Source organism: Chiloscyllium plagiosum, unplaced genomic scaffold (assembly GCF_037043375.1).
Source record: "Chiloscyllium plagiosum isolate Xiang-an unplaced genomic scaffold, Cpla_swu_hap1 HiC_scaffold_31, whole genome shotgun sequence".
NCBI lineage: Eukaryota > Metazoa > Chordata > Chondrichthyes > Orectolobiformes > Hemiscylliidae > Chiloscyllium > Chiloscyllium plagiosum.
Window position 1 is genome coordinate 22,450,389 of NW_028270169.1, and position 23,695 is coordinate 22,474,083.

Here is a 23,695-nt window from a genome sequence, read left to right on the forward strand (position 1 = left end):
TGTAAGTAATCTAATCTAATCTAATCATGACCAAACCCACCTAACCTGTACATCTTTGAATTGTGGAAGGAAACCGGAGTACTCAGGGGAAACCCAGGCAGACACGGGGAGAATATACAAACTCCACACAGTCACCCGAGACTGGAATCTAACCCAGGTTAAACTACTGAGCCACCGTGCTGCCTCCAGTGTTGTGACAGGAAATTGAGACTATCATGAGATGTCAAAACCAAAACAAACAATTTTCACCAATTCATTCTCATATAGCAGCAGAAACAGGAGTATCCATGGTTACATTGGCAACGTTACTGAGTGCCCAATATTCCACTATTTCATATTCAGGGGAGGCAGTGACAATATCACTGGGCCAGTAATCCAGAATGAAAAAGATGCAAAACTTGCGCCCACACCTCCCCCCTTACTTCCCTCCAAGGCCCCAAGGGATACTTTCATATCCGCCACAAATTCACCTGCACCTCCACACACATCATCTATTGCATCCGCTGCACCCAATGTGGCCTCCTCTATATTGGGGAGACAGGCCGCCTACTTGCGGAAAGGTTCAGAGAACAGCTCTGGGACACCCAGACCAACCAACCCAACCACCCCGTGGCTCAACACTTCAACTCCCCCTCCCACTCCACCAAGGACATGCAGGTCCTTGGACTCCTCCATCGCCAGACAATAGCAACACGACGGTTGGAGGAACAGCGCCTCATCTTCCGCCTAGGAACCCACTAACCACAAGGGATCAACTCAGATTTCTCCAGTTTCCTCATTTCCCCTCACCCCACCTTGTCTCAGTCCCAACCCTCGAACTCAGCACCACCTTCCTAACCTGCAACCTTCTTCCTGACCTCTCTGCCCCCACCCCCACTCCAGCCTATCACCCTCACCTTGACCTCCTTCCACCTGTCGCATTTCCAACACCCCTCCCCCAAGTCCCTCCTCCCTACCTTTTATCTTAGCCTGTTGGGCACACTTTCCTCATTCCTGAAGAAGGGCTTATGCCGGAAACGTCGATTCTCCTGTTCCTTGGATGCTGCCTGACCTGCTGTGCTTTTCCAGCAACACATTTTCAGCAGTAATCCAGAATCCCAAACTAACATTCTGGAGACATGGATTTTGAATCTCACCATAGTAGAGAGTGATATTTGAATTCAATTTTAAAAAAAATCTTAAATAAAAAGCTGGCCTAATTATAACCATGTAACCATTCTCAATTATGATGGGATGGATATCAAACAACGATGAGTCAGAATACAGAAAGGAAGGATAGAGGGCTTGGTGTCATGGTGCAATGATAACAACCTCTCAATCAATGTCAGAAAAACAAAAGAACTGGTCATTAACTTCAGGAAGAAAGGAGATGGACACGACCCCATCTACATCAACAGAGCTGAGGCAGAGAGGATAGAGAGCATCGTGTTCCTAGGAGTGAACAATAAGCAACAATCTATCCTGGACTTCCCAAGTGGATGCGACAGCCAACAAGGCACAATGTCTATTCTTCCTCAGACGGTTCAGAAATTTGGCATGTCCATAAGGATCCTCGCCAACCTTTATAGATGTACCACAGAAAGCACACTGTCTGGGTGCATAACAATCTGGTATGGCAACTGCTCTGCCCAGGACTGTAAGAAACTACAAAAGATTGTGTGCATAGACCAGACCAGAGCTTAACTCCCATCCATGGACTCCATTCACACTTGAGTCATTCAGCTGTACAGCACAGCGATCCAACTTGCTCATGCCAACCAATATCCTAACCTAATCTAGTCCTATTTGCCAACACTTTGCCCTTATCCCTCTAAACTCTTCCTATTCATATTTCCATCCAGATGACTTTTAAAAAGTTATAATTTTACCATCCTCCATTACTTCCTCTCGCAGCTCATTCCATACATGCATGATCCTCTGTGTGAAAAAGTTGCCTCTTAGGCTCCTTTTAAATATTTTCTCTTTCACCCTAAACCCATGCCCTCTAATTTTGAACTCCCAACACAAGGAAACAACCTTGTCTATTTACCCTATCCATACTCCACGTGATTTTATAAACCTCGATAGCCTTTTCATAGCAATGAGAAGTTATTAAAACCAAAACCAAAGGCCCCTCCCACCCTGCTAATGCTCTCCTACAACCTCAGACAGAAAATACAGAAGCTTGAAGACGCACAGGAACACGTTCCAGAACAGCTTCTACCCTGCTGTTATTAGGCTGATGAATGGACTAACTTTAAATAACATTGATCTTGCTTTGCGCACCTCCTGTGCAATGTAACCTGTATGCCTCAGTCTAAGCACCCTTTGATCTCTATATCCTTCTTGCTCAGAACGGCCTGTACTGCTTGCAAAACAAAGCTTTTCACTGTACTTAGGTACATGTGACTACAATAAATCAGATCAAATCTGGAGCAACTAGAGTCCCGATTTCCTTTAAATCTCATGTCCAGGGTCAGTCAGGTGGTTCCAAACTAAATTAGTTATTGTACCTTTGGGAGAAATTCTCTCCTACTTTCCTGGAACGAATAGGTTCACTGAGTGCAGATGATGCATGGGAAGGCATGAACAATTACAAATATCACCATTTGGAGATGTGGCAAGCTCCATTCCAAAAGCAACTTTATCTAGTCTTATTACATGCATTTTTGTTCATTGAATTTCACCCCTTGAAAACAAGATTGTTATATAACAGCAACATTTCCATGGAAATCATACCAAGACCCTTCTCTTATTGAAGGGCTGAGAAATCCGAAAAGGCGACAACCATTTAATATGACCTCATTCAGTATTTTTGAAGAAAGTGGTTTTGCCGTTAGTCAAACAGCAAAATGTTTCTCAGAATATAGGATGAACACAATTCTCTTTGAGAGGGTCACAGAACATTTAATGTCCATGTGAAACATTGGAACAGATAAATGGTGCTTTGGGTTAATGTTTCGTCTTGAGCAAATCCCAATCTTAACAGTTTAATATTCTGGACATTTTTGGAGGTGAATCACCATACTTAATTTTGACATTGACAAAAGTCATTGGATATTGGTGAAGATTCATGCAGCCTTGACCAGTGATTAATCTGTTGTTTTGGTTAATCTGGTTATATGTGTTGGGATAAATGAGAGTAGTTCCAAACGATTTCTGCTGTTCAAACTAATGTTTTAGTTATGCTCTTAAAACTAGTGTAAAGGATACTAAAAGTGCAAATATTTTGAGATTCTAGGATGTAGGCCTTCAAGGTCTGAGGACTTGTCTGCCTTCAATCCCAATAGTTTGCTCTGTAATTTAATCGATAGTGATGATAATTGCTGTACGTTCTTACTTTTCTGTAACCTCTGCATTACCTGTTATATTGGTATGGTGTCCTCCATGATGAAAACTGAAGCAAGATATTGATTTAGTGACTCTGATTTCTGTGTTCCCTACTCAACTCCCAGTCTCAATCTACAAAGGACCAATACTTATTTTAGCTATACTTCCTTTTAATGTATTTACTTAGATGCAATCTTCTGCATTTTATTAAATTAGACTTTCCATCATGATTGCAGAAAAATGGTAAGCTTCCAATTATTGGGCAAGGTTAGCTGTAGCATTCAATGTCTACTTGTGGGCTCTCTAATAAGACAGACATGGTCAAGCCAATCCATCATATTGTTCAAAGTTAGGTGTCATTGGAAATGATAACCAGATTAATGCCATTTACAAGTTCGCTGATGACATCACCATAGTCGGCCCAATCTCAGATGGTGACGAAACAGATTACAGACGGGAGGTGGAAGACCTGGAAAAATGGTGCACTGAGAACAATCCAGCACTCAATGCCAGCAAAATCAAGGAACTCATTGACTTTTGGCAGTATGTTACTCATGCCTCCCTACACATTAACAGCAGAAGAAGAAGGAGGAGTGGAGAGTGTCAAGCTCCTGGGAGTGGTCATCTACAACAAGCTTTCTTGCATTCTTCATGTGGAATCACTGGCTACAAAGGCCCAATAATATCTCTTCTTCCTCAGGCAGTTGATGAAATTTGGCATGACTGCGAATACCCTTGCCAAATTTTACAGGTGTGCCATCGAGAACATTGTCTGGATGTATCACTTCCTGGCATGGCAATTGTACCATTCAAGATCGGAAACAGTTAGAGAGTGGAGAACTCGGCCCGGGCAATTACAAAGGCCAACCTCCCATCTATAAAATCCATCTACCAGGCCTGCAGTCAAGGAAAGGCCGCCAGCATTCTCAAAGATCCATCCCACCCTGGCAATGTTTTTCTACAAATTCTACCATCGGGGAGAAAGTACAGAAGCCTGACACATGCACCAGCCGGTTTTGAAACAGTTTCTACCCTACTATTGTTAGAATACTGAATGGACTCACAAACACTTAACATTTGCCTGTACCTGTGTTTTTGATTTTGCCACTGTTTACCTATTGGTTACTTATCTATGCTACTTAACTCTGATCTGCCTGTACTGCTCGCAAGACAAAGCTTTTCACTGTGCTTTGGTACACGTGTCAACTCGACTCAATTCAATTCAATTGGGGTGGCAATTAGTAGATCAGATCACAAAGTGCAGAGTACACAAATTGGGCAGTTGCAAAAGGATAGGGGAGTTAGAAGTCATAAAGCAATTTCAGTGCATTAAGTAAACGTTGGTAATGATAAATAACCATAATCTTACCAAACCATAGGGCAGCTCTCTCTTAAAAGAGATTACTGGTGGTGGTTTAACCTGAGGGTCACCACACCTCAGGTGAGAGTGGAGGTTGAGAAAGAGAATACTTCAATTGTGACCTCAGTCAGCAAGGGAATTGAATCCAAACCGTTGACATCACTTTGCATGGCAAATCACCTGTCCAGGCAATTGAGCTAACTGACCTCCAATGGAAGCAGTTAAAGAACAGACATGGCTTCTCTTTAATTGAACAGGAAGCCACTGGGGGAAATATGATAGAGTTCCAGAGGTGATGAAAATATGTTTGAGTTACATGCAGATGATTACTTGCAATGATATTATGGTGTAAATGTAAATTTTTTGTGATGGATAGAATATGGGTTTGGATTTTAACATGATCAGAATGCAGTTTGAGTGAGCTAAACAGAAGTTTCTGTCTTGCAAATAAAACTGAATGAAGTTTTAAATATAGATCGACCCTTACTGAGTGTAACACTCCTAATTTTCTATTACAAATTTGACTGAGCCATGTAATACTGACATTTTTTGTTGCACTGACATTCCGAAAAGCAAAGAACAAATTAATCCTCCAAAATAAAAATTTATTAATTTTGTAACAAGAACATTGTACTTCATACAACAGTGCATTACTTCACATTAAGCAACTTAGCACACTTGCAATAAAAAAATTAAATCGGACAGGAGAACATCCCATAAATGAAAAATAGCATAGAGTGGCAGTCCAACATGAAGAGCCGAACTGATTTAAGCTTAATGAAGTGAAAAATTACAGTCTGCACAACAGAGTCTGTGGAACAAAATAAATCTTCATTCTAAACATTTTCTTCAGATTTATTTGAAGTCATGGTCATGACTTGCGCCAAAACAAATACTCCTTACTACAGACATGAGGCTTAAGAAAATGTACCACCAATTTTTGTTAAAAAGCTAGGTATTGTGGTACTCATACTACTGTATTACAAAAAACAGGGACATAAAAATGAAGTTGTATGCACACAGCACATGCAGTCACATAATTTACAATTTTGTTGAACAAATGGTGTAAAACTCAGTTTCACATGTATGAACCAAATGTGAAAACTGAATGCCAAGGCAACAGACGGCACGCAAACAGCACGTAAGGTACAGCTATATGTTAAGAAAATGTACAGCTCAATATTCACAATGTAAACAATATAATAATCACATTTAAAAAAACATATATAAAAATGCCCTTTAAAAGTTGTTGAACTGCAGTGGTTTAAAAAACAAATTCCAACAGCAGGCTCCAGACTCATGACTCTGAGCATCAATGTGCTGTCTGGTCCTCCTAGCAGCTAATTTCACATCACGTTCCAGGCAAAATTCATTTGGTTATCAGTCTAATCTCTTCCTTTAATTTACAGTGGAAGTCATAATTAGACAAAAATATGGATATACAGCAGTACTAGGAGCTTGTTGGGATTACAGTTGGTACAAAAACAGTAAAAATTTCAAACACCCTGTCATTTAGCTATTTTTTGAAAGCAGTGATAAATTACATGATTTAGGGTTAGCACAGGTAAGAATCTTTATCAAGGACGTTAGAACCAAACTGACTCAACAACTGCCCATCAGTCTAAGTGATTGTGCAAATTTATCCCAACTGGCTGTATGTGCTACAGGTTGATACGACATGAGCTAGGGTTCAGTACTCAGATGAAATGCAACTGCAAAACAGTGATGGAAAAAAAAATGACATAATCAATCAATTCTACTTGAACAGTCTTTTGATTACAAAAGTGTGTAAGTGATAGTGGTTTACCCACTCCCCCAAATGGGAACTATGGACAACAGTGTACTCAGGGAACAGAAACATGAACAAAAGTAAATTTTAAAAAAAAGAAAAACATGTTATGCAGTTTTCCAAAAACATAAAATGTGGCTCTCTTGGTACACAGAGCAAATACTGCTAGTTAAAGCTGGAACCCAAAATTTTATTTTGCTCTTTTACCATGATTTATACATGTTAATTCATTCCAAATATCTTGTTTTAGACAATATAGCTCTTCCAAAAACTAAATTCTCGAATGGATAGATTGGTACAATCGACTGAAATGATATTTCTGCTTAGTATGTTGTGCTAATTGCATCGCATCTGTTTATTAAAAAAGATAACTTATCCAGGATATCCCAGTTAAACCTGAGAACACATTAATAATGGGTATAAGATGCAACCAGTATTCTGGAGAAAGTTCCATGCTTGTTGCTTAAAATCAGATAAGTGTTTTAATGTACAGAATATGAACAGTGCTTACAGCTTTTATTACACAAAGTATAACTGTGCAACCTTTAGGTGGTACAGAACACCAAAAGGACTAGATGAAAATGCAGGAAAACATTGACAATTTATGTACATGGGAGAAAGTCATCATCACAAGAATATTACTGATATCTTCAAGTTATTTCCACAAGTCTCCAGTATAAATTCTAGCCTAGGTATCACAGTTCTAATCAGATGGAGCTGTATTGAATTATTCCTAGCAGAATGAATGTGTAGTCATCCAAGGAAAATGCTGACATTCTTACAGCTGTAAAGCAACTGAAGTTATAAATGACATATTGCAATTAAGAGTTCCAGTTTAAAAGAATTGTTTGCCTTATCAAATACACTCCCAGGCAGGGGAAAATATTGAACATTATATGTGGTATGAATGAAGATAGTAAATTTAGATTCACCCATTCAACAAAATAAACACATTCAGACTAGCAATTTAGAAAACTAAAAATTGTTTTCTTTCTTTAAAAGGAGAAGTCACATTCAAAAATGAATCTCTATTAAGGTTAAGGATGAATTTAAGTCCTTGCAATGGGACCAACAGATGGCACTTTAGGGGTAGAATACACAGGAATAATAAAGAAAAGGCAGAGAAAGTTATTATAAGGATTCCCCTGTGAATGGATATGGAAGGTTTTATCAAAAGCTCACTGCAGTGTTCAAGTAATAATTCAAGTATAATCCTGAATCTAGGATCTTGAAAGGAACACACAAACTAACAAAATAACATGTAAAGCCATTTCAGTGATGGAATATTACAGAAATTCAAGAGGTCAAAAATTTTGCAGCCAGCAGTCGATATAGCCCTGCAAAGACAGGTGATCTTAAGTAAGCTTGAGGGTGGTTAAGGAATAGTGCACATCTGAATTATTTTGCACACGGTGTTTTACTATAACACAGAATATACCCCAAAGGCTTAACAGCTATTTTGCAAGTCTACACAATAGGGGGAAGAAATTCGTAATGTCAATAGTTTCTCTCAGCAGGAAGCTTAGATTAAGGATGTAATGTATGATAGGAACGTTTGTTATTAAATAAGTAAAAGGTGACAATGACATTTGTAAATATAGTACAGAATTCATGACAAAGAGCTGGTTTTCCCTGATTTCAATTTAGAGGTATGTTAAACAACAGACTGGTTAATTTAATTGTAAGCTTGCTCCATAGTAGCTGGTGTGCTCTTTTAAATAAGATCTTATGGTTGAAGGGTTTAGTTTCACACAATGTTAAGTCAAAACCAATTATGGGAATAAAGAAAGCAAGAAAGAACAAACTAAAGAAGCCCAATGTCAGCATGCAATCAATAAAAAAAATCCACTTTTAACAATATATAGAAAACAAATTGTAAAGTGCTTGTTCTATTGAAAAACACTTGCCTCTCATAAGGAAGCATAGCTTTTGGGCTTAGGGTCACATGGTGTTATATAAAGGATTGGTTGTGCGTTTTCTATCATTAACTACTTTTAATCGCTTTAATGAATGATTTCTATGATGGTACTGTCGAGGTGCTACAGCCATCAGTGGGGTAGGACAGGGTGCATCGGTGTCATAACGGAAGGAAGATTTTATCTGTGGAAGGTTCTCTTCTGTACTTGCCAGTGGACACTCTTGGGTTGATTCAACTGCTTTGGCATATTGTATTAAGGGCTTCCCCACAGGCTTGCTTTGTGCAATACTTTCTGATGCTTTAAGTTGTTCTGCAAAACATACTGTGGATTGAGGATCTTGGAAAAGAGAAATGGAAACACATTTCTTTTTACTGGGCTCATCTTTCACAGCACATTCAGTTCTATATTCACTTGTACTTTGCGCTGTCCATGGTGTACGCTGGATAGAGTCAAGAAACGCTTGGTAAGTTTTAGAACTATCCAACCCCTTTTTAAATAAATCATTCCTTGAAAGCTCCAGGTAACCCAGCTTAGCAATGGATGCTGAACGTTTAATCTGTGATGGAGTTGTGAGACCTGCTTGCCTTATTTTAGCTTCAATTTCTTTTGACTGTTGCTTACTCATCCCCAATGTACAACTTGGATATCCTGTACTGTCATTGCTGGAGCTATGGCTGAGATCACGGGTACATTTTTCAAATCTCGACATCTCTTGCATTTCCCTGACACTTTCATCGAATCTGCTGAAACTCAACTTTAAATCCTCGTGACTCAGAGTAATGCATCCATCATCTCTTTTCAAAGATGCAATTTTTGTGTCAACTTCCTGAAGCCCTGAATATTCCTTATCAAGAATCTCTGCATCAGTATCGGTACTGGACTCCGTGATGCCTTCCAGGTGAAGTACATGTGTTTGATTCTCTAAGCCCTTTAATGGTAAGTGGGTTGCACCACTAACAAATAAAGCAATTTCATAGTCAGAGAAGCTGTCAACTGCATCACCTGGAGGACTACCAGATTCAAAGGTCATTTCTTCAACTTCTTTGTTGTCAGTTTCAGTCAAACTCTCAGTATCCAAAGATGATAATAGTGGTGACTGACATGGAAATTCGGTGGTTTTTACTTCTATATTTTTTAGATCATCTGCAGATTGTACTGTGGCCATATTTTCCTTTCCCAGAGATTCAACTTCAACGATGTTCTCTTCTCCTGTCGAGCATATATCACTGTCTTCTTGAGATGGTGGTTTAAATACATGGGTGTACTCAATTATTTCAACTTTCTTTGGAAGTTGGGTATATGAATCCAGTTCCTTGGAGTGGATTTTCTCAAGTTCCAGAGTGCTCAAGGAGCCAGGTTCAGCTTGTTCCAATTCCAGTCTTGATTCTAATGGATGTTCTATTATTTGTGACTGCAAGTCTGAGACCAATTCTTGATTCTGAGATACACTAAACTCAAGTAATAAATTTGGGTCATCATCAGTGCTTTCTTTTCTTTTACCCTTGAACAAAGATAACTCAGGAACAATAGCTTCACTCTTATTTGTCACCACAAATTCACTAGCCACAGCTCCATCAATTCTGGAATTTTTACGGATTGGCAATGTTACCAATGATTGATGTTCTTGCCCTTGTTTTAATCGTTCTTCAAACTCCTGTGTTGCACGTTTTACTGAGCCAGGACACCACTTTGGCACCTGTTTTGGATGAATCCTTCCATCCTGTGCAGACTCTTTAATGACTGTCTCCTGGCATTCTTCATAGGTCTTGACTGTTAAATGCATGTCATGACATACATCGTCTTTAGCTTCGGACAAGTCAGTGACATTTTGAGAGTCGCTTTCAGCAACTAAAGAATCATTTTTGCAAAGTTTTTTTGCAGTGGTGTTGCTTTCAGAAAGCCAATGGAAATCTGCTGGTAGCTCATGAACTGTGTTCCTCTTTGGTGTTTGGATCTGGTTATTGGCAACACTTTCCATTTTGCTTTGGCACACGCCAGAACTCTGGTTGGACTCTATTCCTGTCACTATTTCTTTCACAGAAATGACATTTAAAGACTGTGATCTTGTTAAGGAAGACTTCTTGTGGAACAATTTTGGTACTAGATTTTCCTGTGGAAAACAGAAAAAAAAATGAGCTCAACATATATAACTTATATGATCGCTGCAGAAGTGAACAAATTCCCAAAGTAAACACTTGATTATAAAGGGGAAAGATAAATTCAAGACTTGTACACTTTATCACAAGATTTACATTATTTACAAAACTATAGATGGAAGCCAAAAAAGCTGAAGTAAAAAAATTCCATCTGAAAATCTCATGATCCTTTCATTGTACTACCCATGAACACTGTAAACCTTATTGAAAATGGGAACAGAACACAACTTTACTTCTCCCAAACACTCCTTAGTTTTAAAACAAAAATGGAAGTTGATGGAAAAGCTCAGTAGGTATGTCAGCACCCGTGAAGAGAAACCAGGGAGTTAACGTTTCAGGTCCAATGACACTTCCTCAGTTCTGAAACGTTACCTCTGGTTTCTCTGCACAGATGCAGTCAGGCCTACTGAGCTTTTCCAGCAACTTCTTATTTTGATTTCTGATTTATAGCATCCACAGCTCTCTGTAAAACTGAAGAGTAAAAACTAAGTAGAAAACTGATCAGTACAAAGCACAAAAGAATGAGTTTCATTAATAGGAACTGGTATGTCCCACACATTAATGTTAAGTTACTTAGTAATACAGAACTTGAACATTGGTTTAAAAAGAGACACATTTTATAATTTTTTTGTTTTGCACTCATCAGAACAGTTGGAAGATTATGAAATTGCAAAGGGAACAGCAATTTATACCCCATGAGAAAGCAGCGCTGACTGATTGGTTGAGGCATTGTCACAAAGAATGCATGAAGGATGGCAGCTCAGCAGCTCTTCTCAGGAAGTTCTCTTTGGAAATTGGACATTCTTGCACTTCTGTGCTGATGAGTGCAAGATAAAAAGCCTTAAGAGCATTTCTCTTTTTTCAACAATACATTAGTGTCTATTAATTTATTTTGAAAGCCATATTTATGTGCTCAAGGCAAGATATGCGAGGGCTAATGCACAAAGCAGTTTTCCACAGTTACAATCAACAAAGCAATGCTAACCACTCAAATGTCTGCACCTGGAAGACAGTTTTAGAAAAACTCATTCTTTACTCACTGTCTCCAATGTTTCAATCATCAACTCTTAAAAAATTGTCAACTGTATCAGTGTTGCATATTTTCATTTCTCAAATCTTTGCACTCTTATGATTTACAGCAAGGTGTGCTAAATGGAGTATAATTTTCTTCTGGACTTTTAAGTGATAAAAATTGGAATATACATTGCCACATTTATGAAATTGATGTAGGCTGACAGAGAAGGATATTTACAATTCTTTGCTCTGGAATGGTATTTCCAGGTAACCATACTCTAGCCCAACATCAACTTCCAACATATTTGAAACAGAATGACGAAGTCAAAACTTAAAAATATAATACAAGACATAGACACATTTAACAGAAGTGATAATGCTTATAATAACCAACTTAGTTCATTGAAATGAAACATTACATTTTCATAAAATAATTAAAATGTTTTAACTTTATGCTAAATGTTATTGGATCTTTTGTGGCTTAATTTACAAAAAAAGTTAACATTTTTACCTTATTAGATTTTACATCATCATCTACACATTTATCTTTTATGTGAGCCGGGTTATCCAACGAAGTGTCCCCCTGACCATTTGCAATCTGTTCTTTCTCGAGGGTTTCCTGTGCAGCCACTTTTGTGGCACAATACTTCCCGCCACCAAACTCCTCTGTTTTTAAGTGTGATTGGGCTCGAGCCCCATTCTCCTGCGAAAGCTCAATGAATTTTTCTCTGGCACTGAAGAAGTCAATTCGATCGGTGCTTAAACTGCAAATTTCAGCGTTTACATTTGATGGTGAGACAGAGCAAGTTAGTTCCGGTGAGGCTTTACGATCCTCTGGCAGAGGTGCAGTTTCAAGCAATGGTACTGAAATATTATTCGGTTTTAAATTAACATCTTTCTCTGATTCACCTGCTTCCAAATCAGTCAACACCATGGAATGGTTAGGTGAAGGAGAAAGTCCATTCTGTGACAAGACCTCTGGTGATTTGTCAGATTGGGAGTCTTGGAGAGGGAGAATATCTGAGCTGGAACCTGCTAGTAACCTCGTGGTGATACTATCAGTGACCTCCAGTCCTGACAGCGCTGCAGAAGAGATGTTTGTGTTCAACTCATCGGGGTTATGTTTTAAAGATATTTCATATTCTGTATCAATTCCAAAATCTAACTCATTTTTTCCTTCTTGGACTCCAGACAAACTCGATTCTAGGACATTTGAGAACTGGGACTGACACAGATGCTCAGTAAGTAGATCAGTTGGCATTTCTGTCGTGGAAGTACTGTCCCTTCTGTTTAAGTCAACTGTAGATTTACTAATACGCTCACGGTGATCTGAAAGGTCGCTATCTGAATGTGATCGCCACAGTTTATTGTGCCGCTGCTTGCTGCATTAAGAAACAAAGAGAAATAGAATAAATAAAAAGTACTTTGCCCATAGTAAAAATGTTCCAGGCATCATACAGTATGTGGTGATGAACCGCAGTGAAACAACTGAAACATTCCACAAGAAGTATTTTTCAGATGCAATCACTGTTATGCAGACATCAAGTATAGCTGTCACTTCTTTCTCAGACACATTCCAACCAATAGCTTCTTGGAAATGTCAAATATTAACCTACAATATCTACTAGGAAACGGTTAGTCTCTTGTTATTAATACAGTCTTCATTTCAGGTAAAAAAATCCCTAAATAGAAAAAAAGGGATCTATTTTTAGGAATAGGGTCAATTTCTCATTTGTTACTTGAAGCACATCACTACCAATAAGTCTGGCACTTCACTAAAATGGAGTGAGCATCAGTCGAGATCGCACAATCAAATCTTATAAGGAAGGTTTGTATTTACAATCTTCCAATTCAATTTCAAGTAAGGGATTCAGGATAAGTCGATAACGGAGTAAAAGGAAAATGCTCCAAGAATGAAAAGTATAAGTAAACCCCATCATCTGGAAACTTCTTCCTTGTGTGCATGTAAATGATCATATAATCTGTGGCAGCCAGACAGGCTGACTTCATACTAGAATTAGAATCAATATAACTGTTTCCCTCCATTGCCTGTCATCGGTTTTCTACTTCAATGGTGACCACAGGGACAGCCCCTAGCAATTGACAAGAGTAGGAGAAGAGCACAGGCAAAATTTCAACTTGTTTCAAAGTGAGAAAACAAAACCAAAGCAACTAAATGAAGAGGCTTATTTGAAAAAATAAAGATATCGACTCTTCAAATCTGCTTTTGAAAATTATAGTATTTGCACAAACTTCTGCAGGATGAAGAGACTAATTTATTGTTTTGCAAGTTTCAGTGGAAAACTGAAAGGATCCAAAGAGTTTCTAATGCACTATTAAGCATTGACTTCTTTACACAGAGTACCGGTTGATGCAAAGAAAATAAAGAACCAGATCATCCATACAAGTCCCGCATCTGTAGATGGAAAGACGTAAATATGTTATATTAACCCCAAAACAACTGTTTTTGGGCACACTTTTTTGTCAATATATAAATGTAGTCACATAACAATGAAGATGGTCATCTCATTTATGTCCAAGATGAGAGGACTGCATGATGCTCTAGTGCCAACACTCCATGATTTACAGCATAAAGTTATACCCAAAGTCTCTTTATAGCCAATGGTTTGTTTTCCCTACATTGAAGAGAGTTAAAATACCCAATAGGCAAGTGTTTTTCCATAAACAATATTATTGATTTATTACAAAAACAAAATTCATTCAAAAGATGCAGAATTAGGTAACAATTTATAATATGAAAATGTAAACGTTCACCCATTTCCTCCCATTAACCCCAAAATGAACACAAGAACAGAGGAAAATCACCAACACAACGTATTAAAAAAAGGTACCCAATGAACACAGTCCACCGTTTTCTCAACAACAAACTCAAACAAGCAGACAAAACACATCCAGAAACCCTAGTCACGCTCCCCTACATCAAAGGCATCTCAGAAATGACTCTCCACCTCTTGGCATCATGGGTGCCCACAAACCCACCAACACGCTAAAACAGCAGCTAATGAACTTAATAGACCCCATGCGGACAACAAGCAAAACGAATGTCATTTACAAAATACTTTGCAAGAACTGTAACAAACACTACACTAGACAAACAGGCAGAAAACTAGCTACCAGGATACATGAACATCAACAAGCCACAAAAAGACTTGACCCACTCTCACTAGTATCCTCACACACGAGGAAGGACACCACTTCGACTGGGACAACACATCCATCCTAGGACGACCCAACAGGAGACACACAAGAAAATCACCAGAAGCAGGGCATTCCAACGGGAACTGTATCAACAAACATTGACTTGGACCCGATTTATCACCCTCTGAGGACAAGAACAGGAAATGACATCACCAACCCAAGGAAACTTAAACACAAATAGAAAGCAGGACATAATATCAGTGCTTCACCAAAGGCTCACTGATGATGCAATGTAGTATGGTGACAAAACAACTGAAAATGAACCTTCCAGCTGAGCAAGCAAACTTACATCCACAAACACACATTTCACAGAGAAAAATGGATTCCTTGTAGAAATTCAACTTGAAAATATCATTCTATTCTGGCCAATACTGATTATTCTTGAAAGAAGGTTAGAAAAATGTAGAATGTTCTCATATCTATTGATCAGTGTTCTTGACCACATGGAGAAAGTGAGGACTGCAGATGCTGGAGATCAGAGTCAAGTGTGTGGTGTTGGAAAAGCACAGGTCATGCAGTATCTAAGGAGCAGGAGAATCGACGTTGGTGGAAGCTGGTACAATTGCAACATTTTAAAGGCATTTGGATGGGTATATGAATAGGAAGGGTTTAGAGGAATACAGGCCAAGTGCTGGCAAAATATACTAGATTAGGTTGGGACAACTTGCTGGCATGAACAAGTTGGACAAAAGGGTCTGTTTCCGTACCGTACATCTCTATGATCCTTCAAGCTCAAGTCCACAACATCTATGAAATATGAACCATGTTCATAACCACGTATAAAAACTCAGAGACCAGAGTCTCACAGATGTGCAGCATGGACACAGACCCTTTAGTCCAACTCATCCATACTGACCAGCTATCCCAACCTAATCTAGTCCCAGTTGCCAGCACTTGGCCCATATCCCTCTATGGGAAACTAGAATAAGATCACTTGCCTCTATTGCTGACCCAGGAAAAGAAAAGACATATTGAAAAAGCTATTTACCTTGTGCAGTAGGCAGCTTTCACCACTTTTACACTGTCAGGTTTCCTCATGCCCCAATAATCACCCAACGCACTTCAGATGTCTAATTTAAATATGTAAATGAAATGCCCCACCACTTCAATACAACAAACAGTAATGCTCTGCTTTCCACCATTGTAAATAAAAAACAATTGGTGCATAAGTGAGGTGTTGGAGGTGCTTTTCCTAAACTGGACTCTATTCACTGTGCCCCCATAATTTCACAACCTCTGCTTTCTCATCAGGGGCCAATGTATTCAGAGCAGAATTTGAATTATTTTAAGTAGACAATAACTCAACCATCCAAGTACAAACTCCCTGATACTACCATTTAAAAACTGCTAAGTTCTGCATAAATGGGAAAGTTTAAACAGGAACAAATTGAAGCATGGGTAAATCAAATGATAAACATCAGTCCGATACCACACCTATCATATTACATGAGTAGTGAAAAGAACACTTGCTTAGATTATAAATGATCTGAGTGTCATTTTATTTATCTCCAGTTTGAGTATGACAGAACAGAAATTTCTTTGTAACAAGTCCAAAGATGTGCAGGCCAGGTGAATTGGCCATGCTAAATTGCCCATAGTGTTAGATGCATTAGTCAGAGGGAAATGAGACTGGGTGGGTTACTCTTCGGAAGGTCGGTGTGGACTTGTTGGGCCGAAGGGCTTGTTTCTAATCTAATCTAAATCTAATTTCTGACTTTTAACAATAATAACATTCCAGTATACACTAGCAAATAATGCTTTGCAGAGAACTAAAAGCTACAATTGTGTTGATATTGATAAATGAAGCTGAAAACACAAAATATATTGCTCAAAAATACAAAGTCCTGTTTGATATTTTCTCAGTTGCACTGTTATACGGTTATGGCCACTGTTCAAAGTCAGTCAAATCAAAACCCAAATGACAAACTAAGTATTACAGCCCTACTCAGTGAAGCTGTTTGCATCAGTATCATGTTACCTGTTATACAATAATGTCTATTTTTAGATATGACATTTGTGTACTGGGTGCAAGTTGATTCAAGTACTGAGAAGGGGAGCGAAGTTCAGTGGGTTGTAACCTAATAGATTAAACACAAGTTTTCCCTGTGATGGTGCAAAATAGTTAACATTCTTCTGGAATAGCATGTGATGCTTATGCACAAACAAAAACATCTCAACAATAAAGTAAAACAATCTTTTGGATTCCTCTTACCTGGTCATAAAACGTAAATCAAAATTTAAGAAAGAAATGAAACCAGCAAAAGCACAGAAAGGTACATCAGTAAACACAGCCAGTTATTCTAATCCATATATAAAAACAATTAAACGTAATTTCTTCACCCTTCTAAACTTACATTCAGCTTAATTCTAAAAGCTGAAACTAAATTCAAGCACAGATATCTCTATGCTTTGCCACTATTTAGTCTTCAGCCATCATAACATTTCCAAAAGCTCTTTACTTAAGCTGTCTCTTCCACCTTTCATAACGCCTTAATATTGACATTTCAATTAATATCTTTAAAACTATCCTTTCCAACCACTTTTAGTTCCAACCACTTTCCAATCATTCATCCCCCTTTTGCAGGTTGGGAGAAGCATTTTGGGATGGTCAACAAAGACAAAAATGTGTTTGTTATATTTTAAGTAACTTTTCCAATATACATCGAACCCACATGATTGCAAAATATGTTTGCAGAAGACCAAGAAACTAAGGCATGCACAGGTAGAAATTTCCTCAGGATAATCAAACCCTCAAAATATTATTTTACTGCAGCATGATCATTCGTTCTTTGCTGTATTTTTCAGTGAGAATAAATTAAATTCTTCTAGACCAATTGGATCAAAGACTAGCAACTATAAACTCCACATCACAAAAGAAAATTATATTTTCACTTATTTCTTATTGATTGATTTATCCAGTTTGACATTTACAGCATGGGTGGCTTAAAAACAGAATGATAGGTAATTATAGGTTATTGATTAATTAAGTCCGAATACTACAGGTATTTGTAGCTTATATTTACATACATATAAGCAGTAATTTAAGCATTCTAAAGAAAGTGGAAAGTTTCCGTGGAAACCAATGGAAGCCAAAAAACATGGACTTCCTGCTTTAGGCTTCTTTTACACATAAGCATCATTATTGGTCCCATTCAAACCCTCTAAAGCATGTTATCCCAAATAAAGGAGTGCATTTTGTATTTTAACAACAATTTAACAACAATGACACTAAAACTCATCACTAGTGCTGTTCAGGTTAGATCTCACGGAATAGAGGAAGAACTAGCCATTTGGATACAGAACTAGCTCAAAGGTAGAAGACAGAGGGTGGAGGGTTGTTTTTCAGACTGGAGGCCGGTGACCAGTGGAATGCCACATGGATTGGTGCTGAGTCCTCTACTTTTTGTAATTTACATAAATGATTTGGATGCGAGCATAAGAGATACACTGAGTAAGTTTGCAGATGACACCAAATTTGGATGTGTAGTGGACAGTGAAGAAGGTTACCTCATTGTAACAGGATCTTGATCAGATGGGCCAATGGGCTGAGAAGTGGCAGGTGGAGTTTAATTCAGATAAATGCAAGATGCTGCATTTTGGGAAAGCAAATCTTAGCAGGACTTATACACTTAATGGTAAGGTCCTAGGGAGTGTTGCTGAACAAAGAGACCTTAGAGTGCAGGTTCATAGCTCCTTGAAAGTGGAGTCGAAGGTAGATAGCATAGTGAAGGTGGTGTATAGTATACTTTCCTTTATTGGTCAGTGTATTGAGTAGAGGAGTTGGGAGGTCATGTTGTAGCTGTACAGGACATTGGTTAGGCCACTGTTGGAATATTGTGAGTAATTCTGGTCTCCTATCGGAAACATGTTGTGAAACTTGAAATAGTTCAGAAAAGATTTACAAGAATGTCACCAGGATTGGAGGTTTTGATAATAGACAATAGGTGCAGGAGTAGGCCATTCTGCCCTTCGAGCCTGCACCACCATTCATTATGATCATGGCTGATCATCCTTAATCAGTATCCTGGTCCTGCCTTATCTCCATAACCCTTGATTCCACTATCCTGAAGAGCTCTATCCAACTCTTTCTTAAACAAATCTAGAGACTGGGCCTCCACTGCCTTCTGGGGCAGAGCATTCCACACAGCCACCACTCTCTGGGTGAAGAAGTTTCTCCTCATCTCTGTCCTAAATGGCCTATCCCTTATTTTTAAGCTGTGTCCTCTGGTTCGGAACTCACCCATCAGCGAAAACATGTTTCCTGCCTCCAGAGTGTCAAATCCTTTAATAATCTTATACGTCTCAATCAGATCCCCTCAGTCTTCTAAACTCAAGGGTATACAAGCCCAGTCGCTCCAATCTTTCAACATAAGATAGTCCCGCCATTCCAGGAATTGACCTCGTGAACCTACGCTGCACTCCCTCAATAGCCAGAATGTCTCTCCTCAAATTTGGAGACCAGAACTGCACACAATATTCCAGGTGCGGTCTTACCAGGGCCCTGTACAGCTGAGAAGAACCTCTTTGCTCCTATACTCAATCCCTCTTGTTGTGAAGGCCAGCGTGCTATTAGCTCTCTTCACTACCTGCATGCTTGCCTTCATTGACTGGTGTACAAGAACACCCAGATCTCTTTGTACTGCCCCTTTACCTAACTTGACTCCATTTAGGTAGTAATCTGCCTTCCTGTTCTTGCCACCAAAGTGGATAGCCATACATTTATCCACATTAAACTGCATCTGCCATGCATCTGTCCACTCACCTAACCTGTAATCTCCTAACATCCTCCTCACATTTCACCCTGCCACCCAGCTTTGTTACTATTGCTAATGTTACTATTAATACCATCTTCTATATCATTAATATATAAAAAGCTGCGGTCCCAGCACTGATCCCCGCGGTACCCCACTGGTCACCGCCTGCCATTCCGAAAGGGAGCCGTTTATCACTACTGTTTCCTGTCAACCAACCAATTTTTAATCCAAGTCAGTACTTTGCCCCCAATACCATGCACCCTAATTTTGCTCACTAACCTCCTATGTGGGACTTTATCAAAGGCTTTCTGAAAGTCCAGGTGCACTACATCCACTGGATCTCCCTTGTCCATCTTCACAGTTACATCCTCAAAAAATTCCAGAAGATTAGTTAAGCATGATTTCCCCTTCATAAGTCCATGCTGACTCTGACCTATCCTGTTACTGCTATCCAGATGTGTCGTAATTTTATCCTTTATAATTGACTCCAGCATCTTTCCCACCACTGAGGTCAGACTAACTAGTCTATAATTTCCTGCTTTCTCTCTCACTCCTTTCTTAAAAAGTGACACAACATTAGCCACCCTCCAATCCGCAGCAACTGATCCTGAATCTATTGAACTCTGGAAAATAATCACCAATACATCCACGATTTCTAGAGCCACCTCCTTCAGTACCCTGGGATGTAGACTATCAGGTCCCGGGGACTTATCAGCCTTCAGACCTAACAGTCTCTCCAACACCAATTCCTGGCAAATATAAATTCCCTTCAGTTCAGGTCCTTCAGCCACTGTTACCTCTGGGAGATTGCTTGTGTCTTCCCCAGTGAACACAGATCTGAAGTACCTATCAGGAGAGACTGAACAGGCTGGGGCTGTTTTCCCTGGAGCGTCAGAGGCTGAGTGGTGACCTTATAGGAGGTTTACAAAATCATAAGGGGCATGGATCGTGTAAATAGGCAAGAACTAGAGGGCATAGGTTGAGGGTGAGAGGGGAAAGATATAAAAGAGACCTACTGGGCAACTTTTTCATACAGTGGGTGGTACTTGTATGAAATGAGCTGCCAGAGGAAGTGGTGGAGGTTGGTACAATTGCAACATTTAAAAGGCATTTGGATGGGTATACGAATAGGAAGGGTTTGGACGGATATGGGCCGGGTGCTGGCAGGTGGGATTAGATTGGGCTGGGATATCTGGTCGGCATGGAAGAGTCGGACTGAAGGGTCTGTTTCCATGCTGTATATCTCTATGACTCTATGACATTGCACTTGTGCTCACTGTTCACTCTGAATGAATACAAGAAAATATTCTCCATGACCCAAGCTGAACATGGCACTTCAGATGAAGGTTTTCATTAACCTGGAGATTGGTGGGGTGGAATGTGAGGACCAGTTGGATTATATCCTTGTTGGAGTTGGAGGGTGTGGGGTTTGAGGGCATTTACTCAAAAAGCAGCAATTCTCAAAATCTTCTATTTTTACAATTAAACAAAATTAAAGTATGAAACTACAACAATCTAAAAGTTAAAATTTACAGTTTATATTTTACTGATAATTAGACAGTGCAGATCTTAAGGTCCATAAGTTCACAACTTATACTGTAGAAGGAACCCAGTCTTTCATAATGTACAAGAATGACATGTTTTTTTATTTTTAATCTTCGTGGGCGGCACGGTGGCACAGTGGTTAGCACTGCTGCCTCACAGCGCCAGAGACCCGGGTTCAAATCCCGACTCAGGCGACTGACTGTGTGGAGTTTGCACATTCTCCCCGTGTCTGCGTGGGTTTCCTCCCGGTGCTCCGGTTTCCTCCCACAGTCACAAAGATGTGCGGGTCAGGTGAATTGGCCATGCTAAATTGCCCGTGGTGTTAGGTTAAAGGAGTAAATGTAGGGGTATGGGTGGGTTGTGCTTTGGCGGGTCGGTGTGGACTTGTTGGGCCGAAGGGCCTGTTTCCACACTGTAAGTAATCTAATCTTATAACATGCCCAATATGACTCAATTCTTAAATTTCCTTGTGTGCAATTGTAATTATTAGCCTTCCCAATTCAAGTAAAATGAACAATACCCATTCTGTCAGCTTGACCCTTTGATTAGGATACCAAATTATTATAATGCTATAAGTTAACAGGAGAATACACCACAAGATGAGCAACCAAACCTTCCTTTGTTAACTGATGGGAATGTTCTGACATTTCATGGCCTGGTGAAAACGTAACATAGAAAGTAGAATCATTTTCGATGGTTATAAATTAGTTTGTATTTATCAATAAAAAGAGAACTTAAAGTTCCAAGCATCAAATTTACGTCCGTCTATTAAAAATACACGAAGTTCCTGTTCTATTGGAATAAAAATTGAGATGCTATAATGCAACGTGTCTCAGGATTTTTACAGATATAGTTTTGCCAACTATTTTTGGACATACTAATGCAGCATAAGCTTGAACTGATCATCATCTTGGAAGCAAAATGAGTTCATTTGCAGTGATGCATTAATCCAAATATATATTACAATAAAAACCCTTTAGAACAGCATTAGAATTTGGTCAGGACTACAATACCCCCAATCCCAAATCAAAGTCCACTGTAAATGTCAGCAGCAAACACAAATGACATAATACAGCGAAGCCAGTTCAAAAAAAAATCACTATTCACAATGCCAAATAAACAGTGCAATGTCAATAGTAATAAATCTCAATTTCATCCATTACAAAATTTGTGAGCTGCTGCAAAAGCACTTTGTCTGTCTTTGGAAACAGGAGATTAGTTCAAAAATGGTGCATTAGCCTTCTCTGGGTCTTTAGAGCACGTTGTTACTAGTACATCATAGCAAAGAGGATGAATGGGGGCAGGAGTGACATGAAATGTGCAGGCAGAAAATCACACGCTCTGTGCGATATGCTAAACCCATCCTATTGCATTTCTTCTTTGTACTAAGTACAGGTAGTTCTCCTATAACATGTGCTTCGTAAACACGTGGAGGGAGGAGATTCCAAGATTCGTGGCCCCTCATTCTCTGAGACCAGAGACCTAGCCATTCAGAGCATCCCAGCCTTTAGTCAAACCTTCAAAATAAAAAATATTTTTACTCGCACCAAAAGAAAACGACCTGCTTTTTTATCTTCCTCTTTGGAAATGTTTTTGGGAATACGTTTGCTGGGGAGAAATCCCATTGTTTGGAGGTCTTTATCCGCATTCTTAGCTGGAAACAAAAGTTAAAAGCTGCTCTCACATTGAATTCAGCAGCAGGGCCAGCACTAGCAAATTTCAAATGGGACATTATTTAATTCAGAAACCCCTTGAAGTGTTACATTTATTGTACTATTTCATTGAAATATAAGATATCAAACGTACTTCGATTATGCTATTGTTTGTGTTAGGTTAACTACTATTTTTGTTTCGATTTTGACTGATACTTTTGGTGGTTCACCCCAACCCTGTTTTTCCCATAGGCCCCACTATTTTCATTGCACGATTTTCTAAAACATGGCATCGCATGGGAATGCAACTATCATATTATAGAAGAACTACAAGTAAGTAACAAAATGGAGTACTGGTGGTAATGTTTCTATTTTAATCTACACTCTAAACACAATCCAAGCTTCTAAGAACATAATCTGAGATCAAGTGCATTTCATGGCAATCTTCGTTCAAGCAAATGTTATAGCATTTTCATACTGCCACCTCTACATGAGGCCTTGACATCCGGAGGCCTGCATGCTACTTACTAAATGACATTAGGTACAAAACTAAATTCCTACTGTATTCAAGTCTCACCATGGATTATTTAAGTGGATTAATTAAAACCAGGTACCTTACACAGAGTTTTCAAGCACTGTAGGTGAAATAATTATATCAAATCAGCTAATACGGTGAGTTAGCAGATATGAAGAATGTGAGAAAAATATGAAGTTAGAGTGAGTGTGTTTGGTTTAATTTATGCAGAAACCAATTAAAATTTGGGGTGGGGTGAAAACGCCAACGAAAGAAGAGAGAGCATAAGATTCTGGAAGATTTCAGACATCCCAAATGTGTGACATCTACTTTTTTTTCCCCTCAGCTAATTTAATGCAGATGTATATTGTTACAATAGATTGAGTGGAAATAGATTAAAGAAAATAGCGTAGTCAGCATAAATAGATTGAAGAAAATAGTGCAGTGAGCAAACTAAACTATCC

At 38.9% G+C, this 23,695-nt stretch overlaps 1 protein-coding gene across 3 annotated transcripts in view; it reads right to left on the minus strand.

Moving 5' to 3' along the window:
* Window positions 1-5,257: 5,257 nt before the first annotated feature.
* Window positions 5,258-23,695, minus strand: part of LOC122564001 (protein phosphatase Slingshot homolog 2) — a 170,071-nt gene continuing 151,633 nt past the window's right edge. For all 3 annotated transcript variants that reach the window (XM_043718419.2, XM_043718417.2, XM_043718416.2), the window contains 2 exons: window positions 12,059-12,929; window positions 5,258-10,487 (listed from right to left, as the gene is read on the minus strand). In XM_043718419.2, the coding sequence (XP_043574354.2) occupies window positions 8,400-10,487; window positions 12,059-12,929 (2,959 nt within the window). In that variant the 3' untranslated portion in view covers window positions 5,258-8,399. The remainder of the gene's footprint in view (window positions 10,488-12,058; window positions 12,930-23,695) is intronic.